The 22,958-nt window shown below is 44.7% G+C and overlaps 1 protein-coding gene across 1 annotated transcript in view; it reads left to right on the forward strand.

The window, feature by feature from the left end:
• KLF12 (KLF transcription factor 12) overlaps positions 1-22,958 on the forward strand; it is a 298,698-nt gene that overhangs the window by 205,841 nt on the left and 69,899 nt on the right. Inside the window, exon 6 of the mRNA XM_053312269.1 lies at positions 17,842-17,901. Within this exon, the coding sequence (XP_053168244.1) occupies positions 17,842-17,901 (60 nt within the window). The remainder of the gene's footprint in view (positions 1-17,841; positions 17,902-22,958) is intronic.

Below are 22,958 nucleotides of genomic sequence, written 5' to 3' on the forward strand. Positions count from 1 at the left end.
TTAATTGGTTTTAAAACTTGCATATAATCTAATAAAGCTGACCTATGTGTGAATGGATTTTTTAAAAGAATCATAATCTGTCTGGTCTGGGCCAGCATGGAGTTATATCTAGCCATTGTTTCTACACAGACATCTTTTTACCTTTGTTTTAGAAAGACATGTTACAGAAATGATAGAAGCCCATTTAGTTAGTCTTTAGTTAGTTACCAGTGTTTGTTTACAGGGAAAGGAATGGCTCTTTTCTAGCGTGTATAGATCTTCACAGCACTTTGGAATAAGGGTGTGTGTGTGAGAGAGAGACAGAGTTGAGAGGGTGTATATGGATAATTTAGAATTGCAGCCATTTAGAGACGTATCTTCCTTGAGTGGTGCAATATCATTCCCACTTAATTTGATGTATAAATTACAGGGCCAATTCACACACTAGCCCAGCCATCCTGCTTTGTACGGTAAGGTCTCCCTGCTCTGTACAACTAAGGGTTTTAATGTGGAAGAATTAGGCAAATTGATACCTCTTTTCCTATATGAATTCCTCCCAAGAACAAAGATGAAGTTCTGTTGGGGCAGTACCACCTCATAAGGAGGCTAGATTTTAGTTCATGATCAATGCTTCCTTCCGGTGGTGGCTCCTGGCTTCTGGAATTTCCTCTTGAGGGAAACCTACCAGATCAGTATCATTGGGTCTTCTAGAATGGCAGTTCAAACTGCTTTTTATTTTTCCTTTTTATTTCCAGAATTTGTTTTTTCCGTTTTTCTACTTTCAATAGTTGATATTTTGTATTTTACTATTGTTGGTTTTCTGTTTTTATTTTATTTTTTAATGATGTTTTATGCTAAGTCTTTGTCTACTTATTGTTAACTGGTTTGGGGATTAAATAGTCTAAAAGTGGTATATAGTTGCAAACAGAACAAAATTGGGCTGTATGGCATTTGATCTGAGTCAGGGATATGTGTAAAGTTTCTTTCCAGGGGTGGTTGTTTTTTTACCTTAGATGTTACTTCGGCTTGTACAGTGTACTTATATTTTTGCTGTTAGCAATTATACGATGAACCTGCTTGGTTTCTTTACCCGGCTTTGCAGACGTGAGGAGGGTTTGTTACAGAAAGCACTCAGTCAGATGTACTTTAAAACAAAAGAAGAATATTTAAAGATGTTATCTGAGGTGTGTTTGTTACACTGCTGATTAATAGGGCTGAACTCTTGCTTGGTTACAAAGTTGATGATTTGAACTTCTCACAGCACTTAGTTTCTTTGCACACAATATTTTCATCTTTGAATTTCCAGAACTGTACTTCACAACCCTGTCTTTATTACAGACTGTCCTAAGCTAGTCCTTTATTTATTTTTTTAGACTGCCTTATCCTTTGAGTCTCAGAATTCCTCCTCTTTGAGACTGTTCCTACCCAGACCCAAATCTCCACTTTAACTGAACTTCACATCCAACTTCCATCACTCTCTAACCAGCGTGGTGTAGTGGTTAGAGTGCTGGAATAGGACCAGGGAGACCCGAGTTCAAATCCCCATTCAGCCATAATACTAGCTGGGTGACTCTGGGCCAGTCACTTCTCTCTCAGCCTAGCCTACTTCACAGGGTTGTTGTGAAAGAGAAACTTAAGTATGTAGTACTTAAGTATGTAGTACTCTGGGCTCCTTGGAGGAAGAGCGGGATATAAATGTAACAACAACAACAACAACTGCCTCTTATGACTAACAGTTTCAAAGATTTCTAAGCCAATTTGCATGAAAGTAGTTCTGCACCATTCCATCACAGGCTGCTATGTAGAGCACCTTGTTGCTTGTTACCTTAGGTGTGTGGTGGTGGACATTCATCATGCAAAGAAGGTTGCCAGCTAAATAAGGGTGAACCAGCCAATTGTTTCATAGAATCACAGAATGATGTAACTGGAACAGGACAAAGGACCAGTTAAACCAACATCCTATGACAAAACAGGGCCAGCCCCAACACAGTGGCCTGGTATGCAGCAGAAAAAAATCCCCAGAAAGCAGTGATTAGCAATTCCCCCACATCACCCCTATTGTGGGGAGGGCGTTTCTGGAGGAATTCTCAGGAGGGAAAGGTCTTTCTGAGCTTTTTTCAAGACAGCTTGTGAAACAAACAAACAAACACATGGGATCTTACCCCAGCCCTCCCTGCCACTCCTCCCAAGCCAACTTACCCTTGTGGGTAATTTATTCCCTGGCAACAAGGGAAGCTCCCTGAAGATAAGAGAACTTGGAGACTGCTCCTTAACTGGCCTGAATGCTCCTGAATGTTTGCAGGTGTGTCTCGACCAGAAGGTTCTTCCATTTTGGAAGCCGGGCGGGGGAGAGGGGGGAAGTGTCAGGGAAGACTGGCTGGCAGCACCAGGGGCAAAATGAATCCTGAGTTTGAAGCAGTTGGGCCCAGCCCATAATGGGATGTAGAGTTCTGAATTGCAGCAGTTCCATTTTGAACCCCTGAATTCCAAAATTCTCATCACACACATACTCTCTCTCTCACACACACACACAACAAAACAAAATTCATAACTAAGACAAAGGCACTGTTTGCTTCTGACTAAAATAATGACCTGATGAGATGGAAATAACATGCAAAATCTGAAAATATTATGGCAAGATTGGAGGAGATTCCCCGTTCCCAGTGCCAGTATTTGCCATGAATGACTGTTGTAGAAAAAGGAGCTTTAACCTTGTTCCAATAGTACAACTTGCAGTGCCAGGTTAATTTGTAATGCGGATGCAACACAACACAGGTTACAACGTTTTGCTGGTCTCTAGTCAGTGGCCAACATGATGTGCTCTCCATTATCAGCTGTTCTGACCCACTGGGGCTGCTGACAGTTCCAGGGGTAATGCAGAGGTGAGCAGTTGCACAACCACTAAAACAGTATGTGGGCACTTCTGCAACGCTGCTTCCATGGTTTCCAACAAGGCACTGAAGTGCCCACATGCTTTTGCCACCACAACACCCCTGGGAGTTCCGTTCGTGTATGCAGTGACCCCAGCAGATTGGGAATGCCAGCACTGGCGTGCATAACATGTCAGCCAATATGCCCATCCTGTATGTTACTTTATTAGCAAAGTGTGCCCCCACACTGTGCTCCTGCAGTATTTTATGCAGTCATTTCAGAGAACAAAGTGAAATCCATTTTGGGTTGGCCAGAGTCCAAGGCAGTCTCTGTGACGGTGAACTCTGTGTGATCTGGAGAGAATCCAGGTCAACTGCCCCAAAAACACTGCATACATTTACCAGATGAAGAATTGCAGGAATAGATTAGAAAACCTGCCGCAGGTAAAATAAAACTAAGCCACATAAGTGGATCCATCTGACCTCCACAAAACTATTAATGCTGGGATTTTTTGGATAGTTTTTTCTAGAACATGAAGCAAAACTTTGGGAAAGCAACTTATTCTTGTTTCCACAGTGGTGATGTTATGCATTTGGAAGCAGTATTGCTGACCTGCTCTGGCAGAGTTTTTCCTTCCCCACCTTAATTCAGTGCAGTGATCAGAGGCATTAAAAATGCTGATTGTGGCAAATATTCACCAGTAAGCAAATGAGGGAAAGTTGGTCACTGACAAGCAGGTATATTAATCTAGAGCTGAGGGCTAGCTCAAAGCTTCTTTTGTTGCCTTGGGATGGGCTATCCCATGAGAACTGTTCATGAGTATTCGGAGACAAGCCAGAATAATGGGAGCTGTAGTCCAACAACATCTGGGGACCCAGATTGGGAATCCCTGTGTTAAAACAAGCCCTGCAATAATCTTACCTCATTGCATTGTTATCTCAACTAGCTGATAGTCCTTAGAGAAGAGTTCTTGTACTGGAAAATAAAGTCAGTGGATTCCAAATTAGTAATAACCTCAGTCTCAAGTTGGTGCTTTTTAAACATAAGGTCAATGGTAAAGCATTAAGCATTTGTATTTGGAATCAGAAATCTGAATGGCTGATTGCTGAAAGAGGTTGCGCTAAAAGCAAACCCTGGCCTGTCAGAATTATCCAGGGCCTCTCTCGGGCTAAATGCTGTCCACCAACTACCTATGGTGGCTTTCAAAGTGCTTGGTACCAGGAAAGGAGGGGAAACAGAAATTGTATTGAGCTCCTTTACAGGTCTTTTCCCTGCTACCTACTGTATTCTTCCAAAGAAAACCACATGGCTCTGTGGTCGCCAGGAGTCAACACCGACTCCACAGCACAACTTAGCCTTTACTACTACAGCAAATATTTATATACTGCTTTTCAACAAACGTTCTCCAATCAGTTTACATAGGAGAATTAAGAAAGCGGGAAACAAATAAGATGGTTCCCTGTCCAAAAAGGGCTCACAGTTTTTATATATATATATCACACACACACCAGTAACAGCCAGCCACTGAAGGGATGCCATGCTGGGGTTGGGCAGGGACAGCTGCTCTCCCTCTGCTAAATAGAAGAGAACCGCCACTGTATAAAGAGTTTCTTGTCTCAGTTGGCAGGGGTCTACCTGAGCCCCTATAACTGGAGATGTGGAGAGTGAACCTGAAAATCGACATCAGCAAAGCATCTGCTCTATCACTGTCACCTCCCCTCAAGGTCCCCAGCTTGTCTTTGGTGGTTTGGCTCACAGCTTCTGTTTTGTTTTCATGGCCAGCGTGGGTCTTTCCCATGTGATGAATAAGCTGTGTTGGGTGTCATAGGATCCATTTTTTATTTTATGTTTTGCATTAATTGCAGAGAGGCCTGAAGAGTCTTGTGTGACACAATGTAAGCCAGGATTCAATCTGGAGGATCTTTAGGGTGATCCAGTACCCAGTTGCACAAAGCCAGTCTGTAGAAGATGGGTTGTTTTTTTTACAAAATGGGATTTGTTTAATGCCTCCTTTAGACAATAAGCTGGGTAAACCTGGCAAAGGCTGCAGAGCTGCTTTTGCAAGGTTCTGCACAAGGGTGGCAGTGGGTGGTGCTTTGTTATCCCCCTGCGACAAAGCAGGGACATCTGTCATTGACAGACTTCAGACACTCTCTCACACACACACCCCACCCCAAGATCTATTGCTGCAGCTGAAACTCCAGCTTACAGCACATCAGAGCACATTCATTCAGAATTAAACTAGGGGATTCTTGGTCAACCGTCACACTTGACCGCTGTACTGTGCCATGTGTAGTTCCTATGGACACTGTAGCTCAGGGATGTTAAACTGCTGGCAAACAGAGCTCAATAGACCAGGCCCTGAAGTGCCCCAGGACAAGCTGCCACCACTGCCACATTTCCTTCCCCTCCCACTGTGTTTGCTCTGCTTCCTTCCTTCATAAGCAGAAGCTGTGGGTTGCTTCCTTCCTCTGCTGCTGCCACCACACACCTCCCTTCCTCCTCCCTCAAGGTGAGCTCTTCAGTGTGCAAAGCACTAACTCAAGAGAGGAAGAGAGGAGAGGAAGAGGAGGAATAAAGACAAAGTCAGAAGATGGCGTGGGGCACTTTTTCTCTTGGCAAGGGAGGGAGGAAGTCGGGAGGAAGGAAGGAAGAGAGTGCAAAAAGGAAGAGGAGGAGGAGGAAGAAAGAAGGGTGAGTAGTGGGTGAGGGAGGAGAGGGGTTCTGCTTTTCTTAGGGCATGATGTTGTTTTGGAATTATTGATCTGTTTATTAAGTGTTAGATATCTGAGAACAAATAACAGCTTAAATATGAAGAATTTCTTCTTAAAAATAAAAAAAATATATATATTGACCTTCTGAGCATATTCTAGTGTAAAAAGTATTGTATTCAGCTAATTTAAATGGCAGGTTAAATAAAAGGGGGAAGGAAGGAAGGGAGACAGGATGTGGGTGCGAGGAGACAGAAGGCAGCACAAGACTATGTGCGCCCTCCCGGAGGTGCATTAGAATCAAATCCAAATCACCTCCAAATTGAGTTTGACACCCCTGCTGGTAGCTAGTGTTGATTTGGCATTTTGCCTCCAATTTCAAAGTCTGAAGTGATTATATGATTTTCAGAAATACCAAAAATGGCGTACTTTACATCCCTCGACCTCCTGCTTACCTTTGCAATGTCTGAGATAGGCTGAGAAGTTTATTTTTCTTTATGGTAACATCTGTGTGTCAAGTTTGTATGATGGTAGCATATAGGGAACTGATCTTAATTGTTTGAGATTTATATACCCTATCAGGGACTCCCTCAAGCACAGCCAGTACTGGAGGAGGAGGAGGATCGTAGCTTCCCCAAGTTTCTGCAGAACACTTCTGGAAACTAGAAAGAACTCTAGGCTGGCCCAACTGTGTTATACTTATAAGTAGGATGACAGATCAGCAGCTGGAATACTAATGAGCCAGAGGTTTTGGAGAACCATAGGTCCAATCTTGGAGGCCACTGCTGTGTTACTTCAATATAGTATGGAAGCTGCTATGGAGTGCCTTCTTCCTTCACCACTGTGGAAATGCCAAAAAGGTGTGGAAAGAGTTGATGATGTGGCTACTTTCCACAGTGATATAGTTGCAAATTCAAAAGTGCATGTGCTCTCCATGGCAGACCCCATGGCCATGCCCACCCCAACAGCCAGAGAAGCCGAGAAATACCGGGATGCCATCCCTGCACGCACACCCCTCCACTACACCCCTGACTTTCCAGGTTCCAGAGGCAATAAGGGTGTGTGAAGAAATTCCATCTTAACTTTTCCCCTGTGGCCACACAATATCTACATTACCCGAGCTGTGTGGAAGTAAGCTGTGTTTCAGTAGCTTTCACATCGCCAAAGTAACATAAATATGGGCCTTTTAAAAGTTCATAGTATGTTCATAGTATGAACTGACTTAATTGAAAAATGGCTTGGTGTTTGATGTGGAGAACATTTTATATGTAATGTTTGATCTGTAGTAAAAGTCGTCATTTGATGCTGCAGTAATGAAGTAATGAAACTTGCGTGCATGAACAGATGCTTTAGTTCTAGTCCTTAATATTGCTATCTTTCCCTTCAAAGGAATGAAGAGCATATTCATATGAAAGCCATATATTTTTATTGTCTATCTAAGATGTTTTAAGCATATAGGCACACAAATTAACACATTGCAGTCTTGTACAAATTATATTACAGGCAAACCCCGGTATCTGTGGGGGTTCTGCAGATAATGGAAGTGCAGGTACAGAGTGATTGAATCAATGGGACTCAGGGGGTTTGATTCCTGGAGGCTACAGACACTGCTGAAAATGTTGAAAGGGGGGCCCCCAAAATGGGGGGAGGGCCCTACCATGCTCCACAGGTCTCCAGGTGTCCAGCAATACCCCCCAAAATCCCAAATCTGGTTGGTCTTCAGAAAATCATAGTTTAAAAATATTTACACAAATGAGCCACAAAATGGCTCCTCTCTTCAAAATGGCAGCCTGAAATGACTTCTGAGGTCATTTTCAGCCTCCCTGAACCTGCAGATACATGAAATTAACCCTTTACAAACTCTCCCCCCCCCCCGGTGTATGCCAAGGTGGGGTGTCAATTACCCAACCACGGATACACAAAACCACGGATGTTGGATCTGCAAATGGTGAGGTTCGCCTGTATTGCATTATTATGTAACAGTATACTGTAGTTCCACAGTTTTAAAATCTCAAAATCTGTATACAGAATATTTTTGTATAAAATTCAAGGTAAGAATGGAGAAGATTTATTTTATTGTTTCTTTATGTAAACCACTTTGAGAACCAGTTTATAAATATTTGCGGGGGGGGGACTTTCCTTCATTGCAAGCTTATGCAAGATATAAGGATGTTCTGGATAAAATATTTGCTCAGTGATTGTTTAAATATAACCTCAAGCAGGTTAAATTGCTCTTAAATGCAAGCAGGTTTTGGGGTGGACAGGTGATGTAAGCTCAAGGAACAGCTAAAAAGATAGTTTTGGCAGTGACTGAAGCATGTAAAGGCTACGATATACTTTTCCAGGTGTTAATTTTCTTGTACAATATATAGGCAGAATCCTATTCATGTAGATATGTCTGCACTTTCCATTAATGACTTAATGAAAACAAAACTATGATTTGTTGTCTTATCCTTGACAAACATGCTGTGAAAACATGATTTACTTTAACAAGTTGAGCCCTCAGCAAGAGGGTCTATATAGGGAGATAACAGCAAGACCTGCATATCCTCTTTCAGAGAGGAAAAAACGGCATGGAAAGTGCTTTAACCATGGTTTGTTCAACACAGACTCATTTCACATTCTGGCCACAGTCACACGTAACGGGGAACCGCAGGTCCAGTGACCCTATGCTTCTGCCCTGCCCTCGCATACGCATTTGTACGCTTGGAAGAGGGGCCTCTCTGCAGTCAGCGAGACTGCAGAGAGGTGGGGGAGCTGGCTGTGCATGCTTTCTTCTTTCCTGAAAGACAGCCCTCCCAGCCAATAGGAGCTGGAGCAAGGGAGGAGCTTCCTCCCTTAACTCCAGTTTTAGAGAAGTGAAACTGTGTGCCAGCATTCATATGTAATGCTGGTACAGGGAAACCAGTAGCCCAGCACTGGAAACCAAGAGAGAACTGAAGGTGACAACATGTGGTTTGGGAAGGGAAACTGCAGCCCCCCCCCCCCTTTTGGTAACTCCAATTCCTGGTTTGAACAGTTTGGGAACTGGAGGTGAAAGGACCTCCAGTTTCCTGTTACATGTGAATGTGGCCCCTGGTTTTTGGACAACCCTTAACCATGGTTTAGTCAGATGTTACCTTGGTTAAATACTGGTTCTATTCTCACAACACATCCAGAATGAATGAATACATGGAGGGAGAGCAAGATCACAACAACAATCCCCACCTCCTTATCTGCATGGATTCACTTGAATATTTGTGTGGTGTCAATATCCATACAACTGTACACACGTAGGGCTTGCTCCACAGAATCAGGGACCCTGCAAAAGTAGATTTCCCAGTCACAGGGAGAGCCCTACATATATACAGTTGGATGTGTGTTGAATCCATGCAGACATTGAACATGTGTAGATGTCTCCGCTTTGCATGTTCACTCATCTTGGATAGGTTGTAATAATAAAACTACTGTGCCCGTGCAAGACCTTTTTGTTGCAGTCTTGTCACTAAGATGATGCAAAAGTGGTATTTGTGCATAGTAGCCTTTAACTTTTGTCTACTAACGCAACTCCAAAGAAAGTGGGAAATCCTGATAAGCAAATCAATTCCTTGGTTTTCTTCTAAAGGAGTAATGTGAAGTGGTTGACAGTATAATCACACACAGCAGCTAATGATCCCTAGCATGGAATCTGCCTTTTTCATAGCTGTTGCATACTGGATCCCTGTTTTTATTGAGCTATTTACATGACTGCAAAATCTCTTTCCTGGTTAATGATTTATTTATTACAGTCATGGATCAGCAGTAAATACATATACAAAAACACACAGTATAGTCCTACATTCAAAACTACATAATCATGAAACATAATCATTAGCATAATCAGTAACCATTAAGTGCTAATCCACTCAAATGATGTCATTGAGGCTATTCACACGATTGTAGAAAATCGGGCTAGCCTCCGCTAGCCCGATTTTCTGCAGTCGTGAAAACCACCGGGCTTGGCTGCGAGCCCGGTGGTGCTTAAGCGGGTCAACCACTTAAGAGTCAACCACTGGGTCAACTTAAGTAGCCCAGTGCTTAAACCGGGTTTGCGGAGCGAGCGCTTCGCAAACCCAGTTTAAGCAATTGTGAATTGCCGTGGCGCAACTCCGCACCGCAGCAACTCACAAGTAGGCCTCTGGAGGGAAGGTGAAAAGCCACCTCCCAGCTCCGGGGGTTTCTCCAGCATCGGCCCCCGCTCCCTCCAGCACCCACCAGCTCCGTAACTGAACCAGCAGTCATGTGGGCGGCTGCTTCGGCTGCCCAGAGCAGACTGTCTGCTCGTGTGCGGGCAGAGCAGGCTAAGCTCGCTCTCCCCGGTCACCCTTCCGAGGCGGGTCTCTGTGATTGTCAGAACTGCCTGAGTGTCTTTCCTGGTTAGTCACCAAGAGCTCTGACTCTATAAATGTATATGTGAAATTGGGTTGGGGTCGGGGGAAGTGCCTCAGTGTGCAGAAGGGCATTGCACTAGCGCAAAACTGTTGTGCTTGCTAGTTGTACTAGTCTTGTGCTACCACAAGCATGCTTGCACAATAGTTGTGCAACTGCGGCATGCCTAATTTGTTTTAATGAGGACATTTGCACAAGTGTGCTATAGTGCTATTCAGTAAATTCCCATTTTAGTGCAACTAAGCTAACTTCTTGCACTAGCTCAAATTTACTTACTCTGCAAGTTGTTTGTTGTTCTGGTTGTCAGCCATTGACCCTCTCCCAATTTCTGGAACAGAATTCTAAGACTACAGTAGATGGTTAGAAGTGCATTTGTAGTGCCAGAAGTGTTAGATAATTTTTTAAACTTTCTCTTATTGAAATCAAATTTGCTTACATTTGGCTGCACCATGCCCTGTGTTTATCTGTATCACCATTCAAGTAAGTTTTGGTTTTGTATCTCTGTGCGTTTGATATATGTCTATATATCAATATATATATGTCTATATATCATTTCCTCCCTCCCCCCCCCCACTGCTCGGACTTTACATCTGGCCCTCTGGGTTTGTGTTTCCATCTTGCCCTGACGAAGAGCTGCCTTCCAGCCTGCTGCCTTCAGAAACCCTGATAGCTAACACCTGTGTCGGCCAGCAGTCCTTTGTGGCAGAAGGGGCTGCTGGGAAGCTTTAGAGACTTATAAATACTGCTGAAGACATGCCAGCAGCGTGGCCGGCGGCCGCCAAAGGGGGCCGGCCTTTGGGGCCGGGCCTCCGGGCGTGGGACTGAGGGCTGGGGGATGGTTGTTTTGTGGGTGGGTCAAGTGCTGTTTTTATTGCCCTGAGTTGTGCCAGGCCTAGTTGATGAGATGTGTTTGGGCTCTCCTGAGGGGGATGATGCAGGGGGTGCGCTTGGCAGCCTTAGGGCAGCTATTGCTGTAGTGGTGGGGAATAGAAGAACTGGCACTGGCAGAACAGCTGGCCGTTACAGGGGAAGAGAAATTAGTAATTTAGTAACTATTTCTACTTCCAACTGTTCTGACAACTCTCAGGCCTTGGGGAGCAGCATCAACTACCCACAGAGCCTGACCTTGCTCCTTTGTAATGCCAGGTCAGTTCAAAATACGACCGAAATTGTTCATGATTTGATCATGGATGAAGGAGCTGACCTGGCATGTATAACTGAGACCTGGTTGGGGGAAGCGAGTGGCCCAGTGTGGGCTCAGCTTCTCCCTCCAGGTTACTCTGTTGTGGAGCACGTTAGGGGAAGTGGGCGGGGTGTGTGGAGTGGATGTGATTTCTGAGGCTGGGAACTAGGGATAGACTGGGGATTCTGTTGGTGTACCGCTCACCCCGCTGCCCAACTGACTCCCTAACTGAGCTGACGGAGCTGGTTGAGGAGTTGGTGTTGGAGTCTCCCAGGCTCTTGGAGCTGGGGGACTTCAATATCCACTTTGGGACTGGCTTGTCTGGTGCGGCTCAGGAGTTCATAGCGGCCATGGCAACTATGGGCCTATCCCAATTAATTTTTGAACCAACTCATGTTGCCGGCCACACACTGGATTTGGTCTTCTGTTCGGATCAGGGGGGTGTTCCGTGGGTGGGGAATCCGGTGGTTACCCCATTGTCATGGACAGATCACTACCTGGTTAAGGTTGGTATCACGGTCACAATCCACCCCTGCAGGGGTGATGGACCTATTAGGATGGTCTGCCCAAAAAGGCTGCTGGACCCAGCAGGTTTCCAAAAGGCCTTGGAGGGTTTCGATGTTGGTGCGGCCGGTGATTCTGTCGATGCCCTGGTGGGAACATGGAATAGGGAACTCACCAGGGCAGTAGATATTATTGCTCCTAAGCGTCCCTCCAGACCTGCTTCTAAGATGGCCCCCTGGTACACGGAGGAGTTGCGGGGGATGAAGCGGCTTGGTAGGCTACTGGAACGCAAGTGGAGGAGAACTCGGCTCGAATCTGACAGGATGCAGCATAGAACCCATTTGAAGACCTATGCAATGGCAGTGCGTGCAGCAAAAAAGCGTTTTTGGTCAGCGCACATTGTGTCTGCCAGTTCATGTACGTGGTGAGGAGTATAATCTCTGCTCCTTCTGCCTCAAATCAGTTCCCAGAGACACTCTGCTGTGATGTCTTTAGTGGGTTCTTTGCAAATAAAATCTCCTGTATTCGGGCTGACTTGGACTCCACTATTTCTGCAGGGACTGTGAGGGAGGTATCCAGCAATCCCTCTTGCAGTGTTAGGTTGGATCAGTTTCAATCTGTGACTCCTGATGACGTGGACAAGCTGCTTGGAGCGGTACGGCCTTCCACTTGTTCTCTGGATCCTTGCCCAACCTGGCTGCTTCGATCTAGCGGAGAGATTGTTGGACATGGCCTAGTTAATATCATAAATGCATCGCTGGGGGAGGGTAGGGTGCCTCCTTTTTTGAAGGAGGCAATAGTTAGACCTCTTCTTAAGAAGCCTACCCTGGATCCCTCAGCGATGGATAGTTATAGGCCAATCTCCCCTGGCTGGGCAAGGTAATCGAGAGGGTGGTGACTAACCAGCTCCAGGCGGTTTTGGAGGAAACTGATTATCTAGACCCATTTCAAACTGGCTTTAGAACGGGCTATGGGGTTGAGACAGCCTTGGTCAGCCTGATGGATGACCTTTACCAGGGAATCGACAGAGGGAGTGTGACTCTGTTGGTCCTCTTGGATCTCTCAGCGGCGTTCAATACCATCGACCATGGTATCCTTCTGGGTCGCCTGGAGGAGTTGAGAATAGGGGGCACTGCTTTGCAGTGGTTCCGTTCCTATCTCTCGGGTAGATCCCAGATGGTGGAGCTTGGTGACAGTCGCTCCTCAAAGCAGGAGCTGTTATATCGAGTCCCTCAGGGCTCCATTCTGTCACCAATGCTTTTTAATATCTACATGAAACCGCTGGGTGAGGTCATCAGGAGATTTGGTGCTGGGTGTTATCAGTATTCTGATGACACCCAAATCTACTTCTCCTTTTCATCTTCAGGAAATTGCACTCACTCTTTAAATGCCTGCCTACAGGCAGTAATGGGCTGGATGAGGGAGAACAAATTGAAGCTGAATCCAAGCACGACGGAGGTGCTCATTTTGGGGGCTCAGAATCGGAGGGGTGAGTTAGATCTCCCTGTTCTGGATGGGGTTACACTCCCTCAGAAGGAGCAGGTGCGCAGCTTGGGAGTACTCCTGGACCCAGGCCTCACCCTGGTTTCTCAGGTAGAGGCCATGGCCAGCAGTGCTTTCTATCAGCTTTGGCTGATTCGACAGCTGTGTCCATTCCTTGAGGAGGATGACCTCAAAACAGTGGTGCATCAGCTGGTGACCTCCCGGCTTGACTATTGCAATGCGCTCTACATGGGGCTGCCTTTGTACGTAGTTCGGAAACTTCAATTAGTTCAGAATGCGGCAGCCAGATTGGTCGCTGGGGTAACCCGGAGAGACCATATTATGCCTATTTTGAAGCAATTGCACTGGCTGCTGATATGTTTCTGGGCAAAATACAAAGTGCTGGTGATTACCTTTAAAGCCCTGAACGGCTTAGGCCCGAGTTACCTTAGAGAGCGCCTTCTTCTGCGTGATCCCCACCGCACATTAAGGTCATTTGAGGAGGTTCGTCTCCAGTTACCACCAGCTCGTCTGGTGGCGACTCAGAGGTGGGCCTTCTCTATAGCTGCTCCAGGGCTGTGGAATGCGCTCCCTGTGGAAATCCGTAATTTGAATTCTTTATTAGCCTTCAGGAGAGCCCTTAAAACGTATTTGTTTGGCCTGGCTTTCCAGTGTTTTTAAATTCTAACCCGATTTTGGGGCTTTTAATTACTGGAATTGTTTAATTGCTATTTTAAAATGTTTTTAAATTGTTGATCGTTGTTATATTGTTTTTAATTTGTTTTAGCTTTTTATTGTTTTAGTGGTTTGTTTTAATTGTAAACCGCCCTGAGCCATTTTGGAAGGGCGGTATATAAATCAAATAAATAAATAAATAAATAAATATATGAGCTCTTTGGAGAAAGAGTATGTATATACTGTATACTGCATATACATACTTAAACTAACTTTTTCGCCAAAGAACTCAGTGCAGCTTCCTCAGCAGTCTCCTGTCCTTACAGCTAGGCAAGGCCAGACCTGTTTAGCTTTCGCAGTGGGACTGCATCATATGTGTTCAGACCATTGCCTGGGCTTGCTGCAGGATAGTTCTTTTCGTTTCCCTTTTACATTTTGGCAGAGCTAGTTTAAAAAAAACAACAATAGAAGAGAGCTGTTCAACACCCAACACTAGTTGAGAATGAGCCTTATCAAATGCCCCAGGAGAGCAAGAGTTTCCTCAACTTAGTGGCATAGCAAGGTCAGAGACGGCCCATGTTCAGCCATTGAATAAGGGTGGCCTGTGCCCCATGACCAGCATGGAGTGCTACTGCAACTCCTGCCACCTGCCGCCTGCTGTGGCTATGGTTTCTCCCCCCCCCCCACCCCGATGCTTGCCCCCCTCCGGACGCTATGGCTCCTGCTCTCCCTCTACCATGGCTGTGGCTCCTACTCTCCCCACACACACACACACACTTGTCACAGGCCACCATAGCTATTGGTCCTGCTCTTTCTTCCTACCCCACCCCCACCCTGCACTTGCCATCCACCTCCGAGGCCAATTGGAACTTCTGGCTGCCTCAGAGCCCAGATGGTAATAAAAAGTGTATGTGTACCTTCATGCAGACACAGGGCACATGAATACTGTTCATTTCCATCCAGGCTTCAGTGCAGTTGGAAGTAGGGATGTGCACGGAACTGGCAGGGGCCAGTTCAAAGGCAAGGGTGGGGCAACTTTAAGGGTAGGGAAGGTGCTGTTACCCCTCCCACTGTATTTCCCCCACCAGCATTCCGTTTGTAAAGACTGCATCGGGGCGGCAGCATACCTCCCTGCCGCCCCATTCCCTCCTTGGCCAGAAGTGCCGGGTGCATGTGCGCATGCCAGGCGCGTGAGTGAGCCCGGCGTCCGCACACACACACACACCACTTCCGACCAAGGAGGGAACGGGGTGGCAGGGAGGTATGCTGCCGCACCGACACAGTCTTTACAAATAGAGCCCCGGTGGGGGGGAATTCGAAGGAGGAGTAAGTGCACCCTCCCCTGCCCTTAAAGTTGCCCCCACCACCACCTTCAAGCCTCTGAACCGCCCGGTGTTCAAGTGACAGCAGGGGATGTGGGCAGGCGGACAAGGGGACTCCAGGCCCCAGAGGGGTCCACGTTCCTTGGACATCTTGGAACACTGGTTGCTAATCTACTTCCTCAATTCTTCTCTGAGGAGAAACTCTAAGGTGTTAGGATTTGGCCTGGCATATATTGGTCATGCTCCTGCTCTTTAAGGAGATAATAGGAAGTTCTTACACACACATCACAGTCTGTAAGCATATCACAGGAAGTACTTAGAGTAGTACTTGCAAACTGTTTTTCTACTGAAAACCCCTCCCAGAAGTGGCTGTTCAACCCAGAAGAAAATAGTACCTTTGGGGGTTAAATAGCCACTCCAGGGTGCATGACTTTCATTGGGCAAACAATGCCGAAATAAAAGGTTAAATATCCCTACCAGTGTGCTGTGATCCTGATCAGAATCAGGCCTACTCTTTGTAACGTTACACCTAGTGGCCCTTAGAACTGTAACTCACACAGAAACTTTCTACTTTCATATTTTAAAAGCAACATTTTTTAAGTGCAGGAGTGAACTTTAGCTCCAGTTCTAAAACAGCGGCAGAAGATGGCGGGGAGTATCTGTGCTCTTAGCTACCAGACATTTGGAAAAAACTATCTTGGAAGTAAAGCCTCATGGAGTTCAGTGGGACTTATTCCTAAATAAGTTAGCATAGAATTTTAGCCATACACAGATTGGATTCATACCACCCTTTGAAATGTTTATTTTACAATGCATTAAAAATCATGCTGCATTAAGGATCCCAGCGCCACCCTGCTTCTAAAGTATCCTCAGTGTTTCCAGTGTAATGAAATGACTGTTTAGACAAATGACGTTTTGTTAGAACCATGGGAGTTTCCTTCAGAAAAATGCTGTGGAATATTTTAAGCAGATAATGAGATTCTGAAGTTCACATACAAGTTTTCTGTGTCTTTTTAATGGTGTAACTCCTTAGTTAAGCCACTGAATGACCCTCCTTTTTAACCATAATGCAGCTAATCAGATTTCTTACATGGGTGTTTCATGTACTGCTAATTAATATAGAGAAGGATTATACAGCTAATGTAACAGCATGGTGCTGAAATATCAGTTGTTGAAAACTGTGCACTTGATATTTATTTCATTCTCTAAACCACTGGATCACATACAACGCAAACTGCCATGCATGTTTGGGGGTCTGTGGCGGTTCCCCCTCCATCTGCTGGCCTCCCATCTGTCCAAAACTGGACCATTCTGCCATTCTTTCCCCCACCAGTGTGGTGGCCATTTTAGAGGCCACCATGCCTGCGAAGTGGGCTTCTGCATGGCCTGGCATGACCCAGGCTACTCAGAGGCCCATTGTGCAGGTGTGGCAGCCTCCAAAATTGCCGCCATGCTGGGAGGAAAGGCCGGAATGGGCCAGTGTCGGACAGATGGGAGGCTGGTAGGGGGAGGGATAACCTCCATGGGAACCCCCCCCCCACTGCCTCAGAGAATTCCCCCGCCCGGAGGGGGTAAGGTGGTTTTTTTGGGTTGGTCTTTTTAAAAAAAAAATGAAAAAATAACAGTTTGTGGGGGGCATTGTGGGGGTGCCCGACCCAACTGGCCTGGTCTGGTTCGGGTCCAGACTCGAACCAAACTGGACCAGCCAGTTCTGTGCACACCCCTAACCCCAGTTGCACAAACAGTATAACCATTATTTCCAGTGGCCTGAGACGTGGTAGTGGAGTTTCACTTCAACATTCATTTCATTTTATTTTCTGTATAAAGCACCTATCATTGCATTTTTTATCTCTATCTTTTCTGCAGGGCTGCTAAAATTCTACACTGGTGAATTTTTGCAGAAGTGCTGCAACCCTAGAATTGCATTTTACAAATATAGAATGCAGTCCCTTCCTCCAGTTACTTCTTGCGTGCTGAGCAGTGTGTGCTGGCCAATGCACAGAATGGGAGGTTGACATGCTTCCTGTTCTTCCTCCTTTAAGCCATGCTCAGCAACCCAGGGCCTGCTCCAGTATTTACTTTGAGCTTAAAGCTGTTCTGAATGGCTTGCTGGAGCTTTGAGTTCAGGGAAGGGAGAGATACTAAAAAGTGGAAGTACACAATCCTTCCATTCTAGGCAGTGGTTGGGGGACAGCAGAAGAAATGGGAGGACTCTCTTAGTTTTATGCTGATTCCCCCTAAAATGAATAGCATGCAGGGATCATGTCCCTGACTGATTGATTTTTAGAGTCCAGCTGTTTCAATACCTAACCCTCTTAAAGTAAATATCAAATCAAATACTTTTTATTTTATGATTTATGATCATGCTTAAGAAAACAACAATGAAAGATGCATGCCATTAATTGTATTTGTTTTATATGAATTACCCGGAGGACCGTTGATTGAAGGGAGGCATAAACATGTATTAAATACATATATAAATATAATAAACATTTTATAACAACAAAAAGTCTCTACACTTCAAGTGATGTCTGTTTCAGTGCTAGTGAAGGCAAATTTCAGGTGGAAACATGCAAACCCCGAGAAGTAGGCTCTGTGCTTGGGTTTTGTTGTTGTTGTTGCTGCACATTTCCCTCCCTGTTGTCTACACCCCTATGCGGTTTTTGGGGTATCTTAAAATTCCTAATTGTCTGTGTTCAATTTCCAGAGAGAGCATGTGGGGCTGTGCCAGGTCAGCTGTTAACACTTTTCGTTTTTTCAACTCCAGGTATGAAGTATTTTATTGTGCATTATATAATGTTGATATTGTGTACTTGAAATTTCTGGGAAACAGTTTTATTTCCCTCTGTCATGGCTGTCCATGTAAAAAAACGTGATGGGGGGGGGACTCTTTTATACAAAGGGTTAGTAGTTACATACTTTACTTCTGAGTTTCCCCACACACAGTATTTTCTGGTATCAGATAACTTGTAGAATTCTAACATTAACAAAATATAGCACAGATCTGCATAACTTGTGATGCACCAAGCTAAACAGCCCACCAGTGACTCAGTAAATTTCCTGTTTCTGTTGCCTGCCAGGGATTGCAAAAACAAGGAGTTGCCAAGCACCTGGCAGGCCACGATATGTGGCTGGTGGACTACATTCATCTTGGAAGCCTGCTGTAGTTGTGCAGGCCTGTAGTAGCATGATCACTATCATCCAATAAGAATATATTTGTATCATGGGTAAATCGGAGCTATAGACCCATGTATGCACTCAATTTGCCTTCTAAGGCCTGCTTCACATAGGGAGCATGGCTGCCAACAAGAAAACAAATAGCATGTGCTTCTTTCCACAGAAGAAGGTATTTGTGTGAAGTATCTCCTGTGTGGTATAGGCTGGTTTTAATCCCATCAGTAAAGCCTTCCTTTTGGGGTTGGTGTCACCGGTATACTTAAAATCAAACTGTACCACATGGGAGCTGCTTCACACAAATGGTGTCCAACACAGAAGAACCCAAGTGGTTTATCTTCTTGGTGGCAGCCATATCTCAGGTACAATGGTCCCTCGCCAACTGCAGTATTTCAATCGTGGATTTGAGTATCCACAACTGGGAAATTGTGATCGCACTCACCAACCACGACCTGAGTAGTAGTAGTTTGATGAGGTGTTTTTTTTTTTTTTTAAATGGTGGTTTTGGAGGGATCTTTTCCGGGGGTCATGTCTGGGGCTTTGGGTGGTTTGGGGGGAGTTCAGGGGATCATTTCCAGGGGTCAGGGGGTCATTACTGGGAGTCAGGTGGTGATTCTGTTTTTTACCTCATCTTCTATCTTTCCGCAACCACGATTCCCCTAACCTCCTGTTTTAATGGCTTGTCTACTGCAGTTTTGTCAACTGTGAGGTTTTCCAGGAACAAAACCCTCACGGTTGGCGAGGGACAACTGTACAAAGCGTGTAGCGGGCTGTGCCAATTGTCTTCCATGAATATGGGCCCATCTTACCTCCAGAATGCACTGTTGCAGTCATTGAAATGGGCACTGTCATGCTATCATGACTTGCTAGCAGCTCAGAACGGCCTAGGACATGGAAAGCACTTGTATTGATATGTGTGGAAATGAGGGAGAGGCCTTTCTATAAACTGGAATCACCCCATGTCTACTCTGCAGAACCACTGTAGAGGCAAAGAGAAACTTTCCTCACACTCATGTATGGACCTTTGGAGAAGCAAAGCTTCACAAAAGCTATGACTGCTGTATATTTAAACTGCTTTTAGAACTTTGGATGAAGAGCGGTATATAAATATCTGTTGTAGTAGTAATAGTAGGAAGTCATCCCTTCTGAGGTCTGTAAAATGCTGTTCAGGAGAATGCTTCTATAATGTATTGCAGCATGCCAAGTGTCTGATAGTCCACCAGGTTTTCAGGCATCACACAAAACCCTAGCATCCCAGATGGGCTGCTATATATTGCTAGTAGACTGCAGCTGACTTGCTGATCTCAAGTTGTGCAGGCCTGGAGTTCTTCCAGCAGGCAGCACTGTGTCGCTAGATAATAACACAAATTTCTTGCAACACTCCATGTTAAAACCCTCTAAAGCAGGCATTAAAAGTACTCAACATATTTAAAAACTGATTTCACATTCACAGAATGAACGTGACCAGTTTAGCCTCTACTAGTTTAGGTTTTGAAAATTAGTAGAATTCAGATTCACAGTCCCCAAAGCTTAAGTACTGCATCTGTTCTAAAAGTTACTGAGATAGAATTCTGTACTGTTATCCCTTCAGATTGCAGAATGCAGGGGCAGGTGTCACCTTTTAGAACATTCCTCAAAGTAAAAGGTTCCCCACATGTTGTAAATTACCACAAAAGCTATACTAATTTTTTATTTAAAAGTACATGCAAAGTGTTATCTATGTGGGAGGAAATTGTTGTTGTTGTTTATTTACGATCTTAGATCAAACATCAATATACGCAGAATATACACAGTAAAAAGAAAATAATGGAAACAAAGTCTAAAATGTCATCAAATATATAAAATCAGGAATCTTTGACAGTAACCGATTGCTGTGCTCTAGCTTCTCTTAGTTTGGTCAATGTATAACAAAATTTAGCAACCGCCAGGGATATTGTTGGGAGGAAATTGGGAGGAAATTAAAAAATGCAATTCTCTACCTCCACCTGCAGTCTGAAGCAGTACAGTTTGGATTTCTACTACAGATGAGTCTACCACCTCATTCTACATAATGTGGGCCCAACTTAATCCCTGACTGGGACAATTGATGGGATAAAATTGCTTATCCATGTGAGTTCAACTTGACAGACATCATGTTTAAATTGGGCACTCATGTTGTTATTCCTGTGAGGTTAGCATGCCAGGACATCAGTCCGCAGAGCCGAAGCCCTGGTGAGCTAACATTACACAGGTGGTGGCTGAAAGTTCAATTTAAATTTGAAAGCTGCTGTGTGAATTGACACATGGGTAAACACTTCAGCCTGACCATGCAATTAATGTTTCGGTTGGGCCTTGCGGCATGTCTCTTGTACTCAAGCCACTTTAGTCCCATTGAAGCCACTGGACAGCAGGGAACCTCAAAGTCCAACCTTGCAGCAGCATTCTTCCGGGGCAAGAGACTGCAGCAGTGCTTCCCTGTAGGTATTGCATGCTCTGCTCACAAGGGAATGGAGGTACTTACACACTGAGGTCATGTGTCATGGTTTGTCATTGGGTTCTTTGACATAGCTTCAGAAGGGCCCGGCTACCCATAACTGTGGATGTTTTGCTTCATGTGCTCCTGATGCTTTGCTGGCAATGTGCTGACTAGAGTGTTGACCATTAGGATAAGGTCAAATAGAAATTCAATTAAATATGGGTCGCGTTTCACACATCCTTTCAGAACACAGTTTATATAGGCTTCCAGCATGCATTAAGCAGACTTGTGAAAAGCCAGAGACCAAATTCATGTCAGGTCACCATTCATACTAGTCTGAAACTGATGGTGAAACTATTAATGAAATATTGACACAACCTTAGAAGTTTTTAAAACCATTGTCTTTTCTTCTTTTAAAATGGCTTTCCCACCTCCCTTGGGGGGACTCAATTTGTGCTGCTCTACTTGAGGAACTACGCTGTCCTCATCTACTGCAGAGCAGAGAGCGTGGAGGAAAGATCAGCAAGCAAGAAACAGTGGTGGGTGGAGGCCTAACTCTCCCACCATTCTGCTTTTTTCCTGCAGCCTGCCCCCTGCTCCTGCTATTTTGTTCCCAGATACATGTTTGTCACAAGCACTAGGCGGGGGTGGCAGGGTGGGCTTGTCAGGAGAAAGCAGTGGGAAGGGGAAAACTTCCCCTACTGCAAATTGGTACATTGATCGATTAAGTGTCGCCAAGTTGGTGTTGACGCTTAGGAGCAACATAGATAGATTCTCTCCAGGATGATCTGTCTTCAAATTGACACATATATGCTGCTTCTCCCCTGTGCAGAGGAGAAGTAGCAAACACTTAGCTTGGCCCAAAGTCAAATGTGTTATAAAGGGAGGTGCAGTGTCTGTACCCCTAGGGGTAGCTCTTGAGTAAATGAAAGTACATTTTTGTCTTGTTGTGTCATCTTCCCAATAATGAACATAAGATTATCCGTCTTTTCTGATATTAGCCAAAATATCAGCAGCTTAGATTTGGTTTAATCATATCAAAACCAGCAACTCTGTTAGATGTGGCTGTGCACCTACCAGAGAGTTTTCATGAATCTTGAGGCAGTCACTGCCCTTACCCCATTCTCTGAGACCTCTCAGAAAGTGAATTAGTGGGAGTAAGCCACTGCTATTATCTGCATGCTAAGGATATAAAGTTTTGCTCCTACCTAATCCGATCCTAGGTCCACTTTTAAGTATGTGTGAGGTGTTCCTGATGACTGTGTTAGAAATGCAATTAAATCTCTTATGTTCAGTCACTCCTTATGCTCTCTGTCCAACATTCAGTTTTTTTGCTTTTGCATTCTCAATCCCCTCACCCAACCCCACCCCAGTTTTCCTTTGGCTGTACAGCGAACTCACTTTTACCAGATGGGCTGTGTTTGGCAGCTGCAGAATCCAGGTGCCAAATTCTAGAATACAGCTTTCTGTGTTGGCACGAGAGCCTGTTGTTGCCTTCTTGGCTCATGGCTTGGCTCATTCTCTGATTGGCAGCTGTGGAGCTGCCTTTTGGGTTTCATTTCACGTTGTATCATTGTCGTATTTAGGGGGAAGTTGTGGGCTGGATGGCTTGCTTGGCTTGAATCATCCTGCTGAACACTACTTTCAAAGAGCTGAAATTACTCACACTTTCTCATTTTTGTTCTTTCTTACACTGACAAATGTCTACCTTTTTCATCACCCCTTCTGAACTATGTTGCTGATGTTCATTTTCATCCATGTTTTAAACTGCACGGCCCTTTTCTTATGCTCAGTGTAGCTAAATTGTCCCGATTGATTGATTGATTGATTGCCTTTATATACCACCCTATCCAAATGGCTCTGGGCAGTGCACAACAACAAAACCCACAAATCAATCCCTTTAAAAACAATCATTGATTGATTGATTAAGTGCTGTCAAGTCAGTGTTGAGTCTTAGTGACCACATGGATAGATTCTCTCCAGGATGATCTGTCTTCAGCTTGGCCTTTAAGGTCTCTCAATGGTGCATTCATTGCTGTCGTAACCGAGTCCATCCACTTTGCTGCTGGTCGTCCTCTTCTACTCTTTCAATATAAGACAGCATAAAATCTGTTTTAAAACAATCATTACAGAACAATTTTAAAACAGAATAAAACCATTAACAATTAAAACAGTTAAAACAATTTAAAAACCAT

The sequence above is a fragment of the Hemicordylus capensis genome, chromosome 3 (genome assembly GCF_027244095.1).
Source record: "Hemicordylus capensis ecotype Gifberg chromosome 3, rHemCap1.1.pri, whole genome shotgun sequence".
NCBI lineage: Eukaryota > Metazoa > Chordata > Lepidosauria > Squamata > Cordylidae > Hemicordylus > Hemicordylus capensis.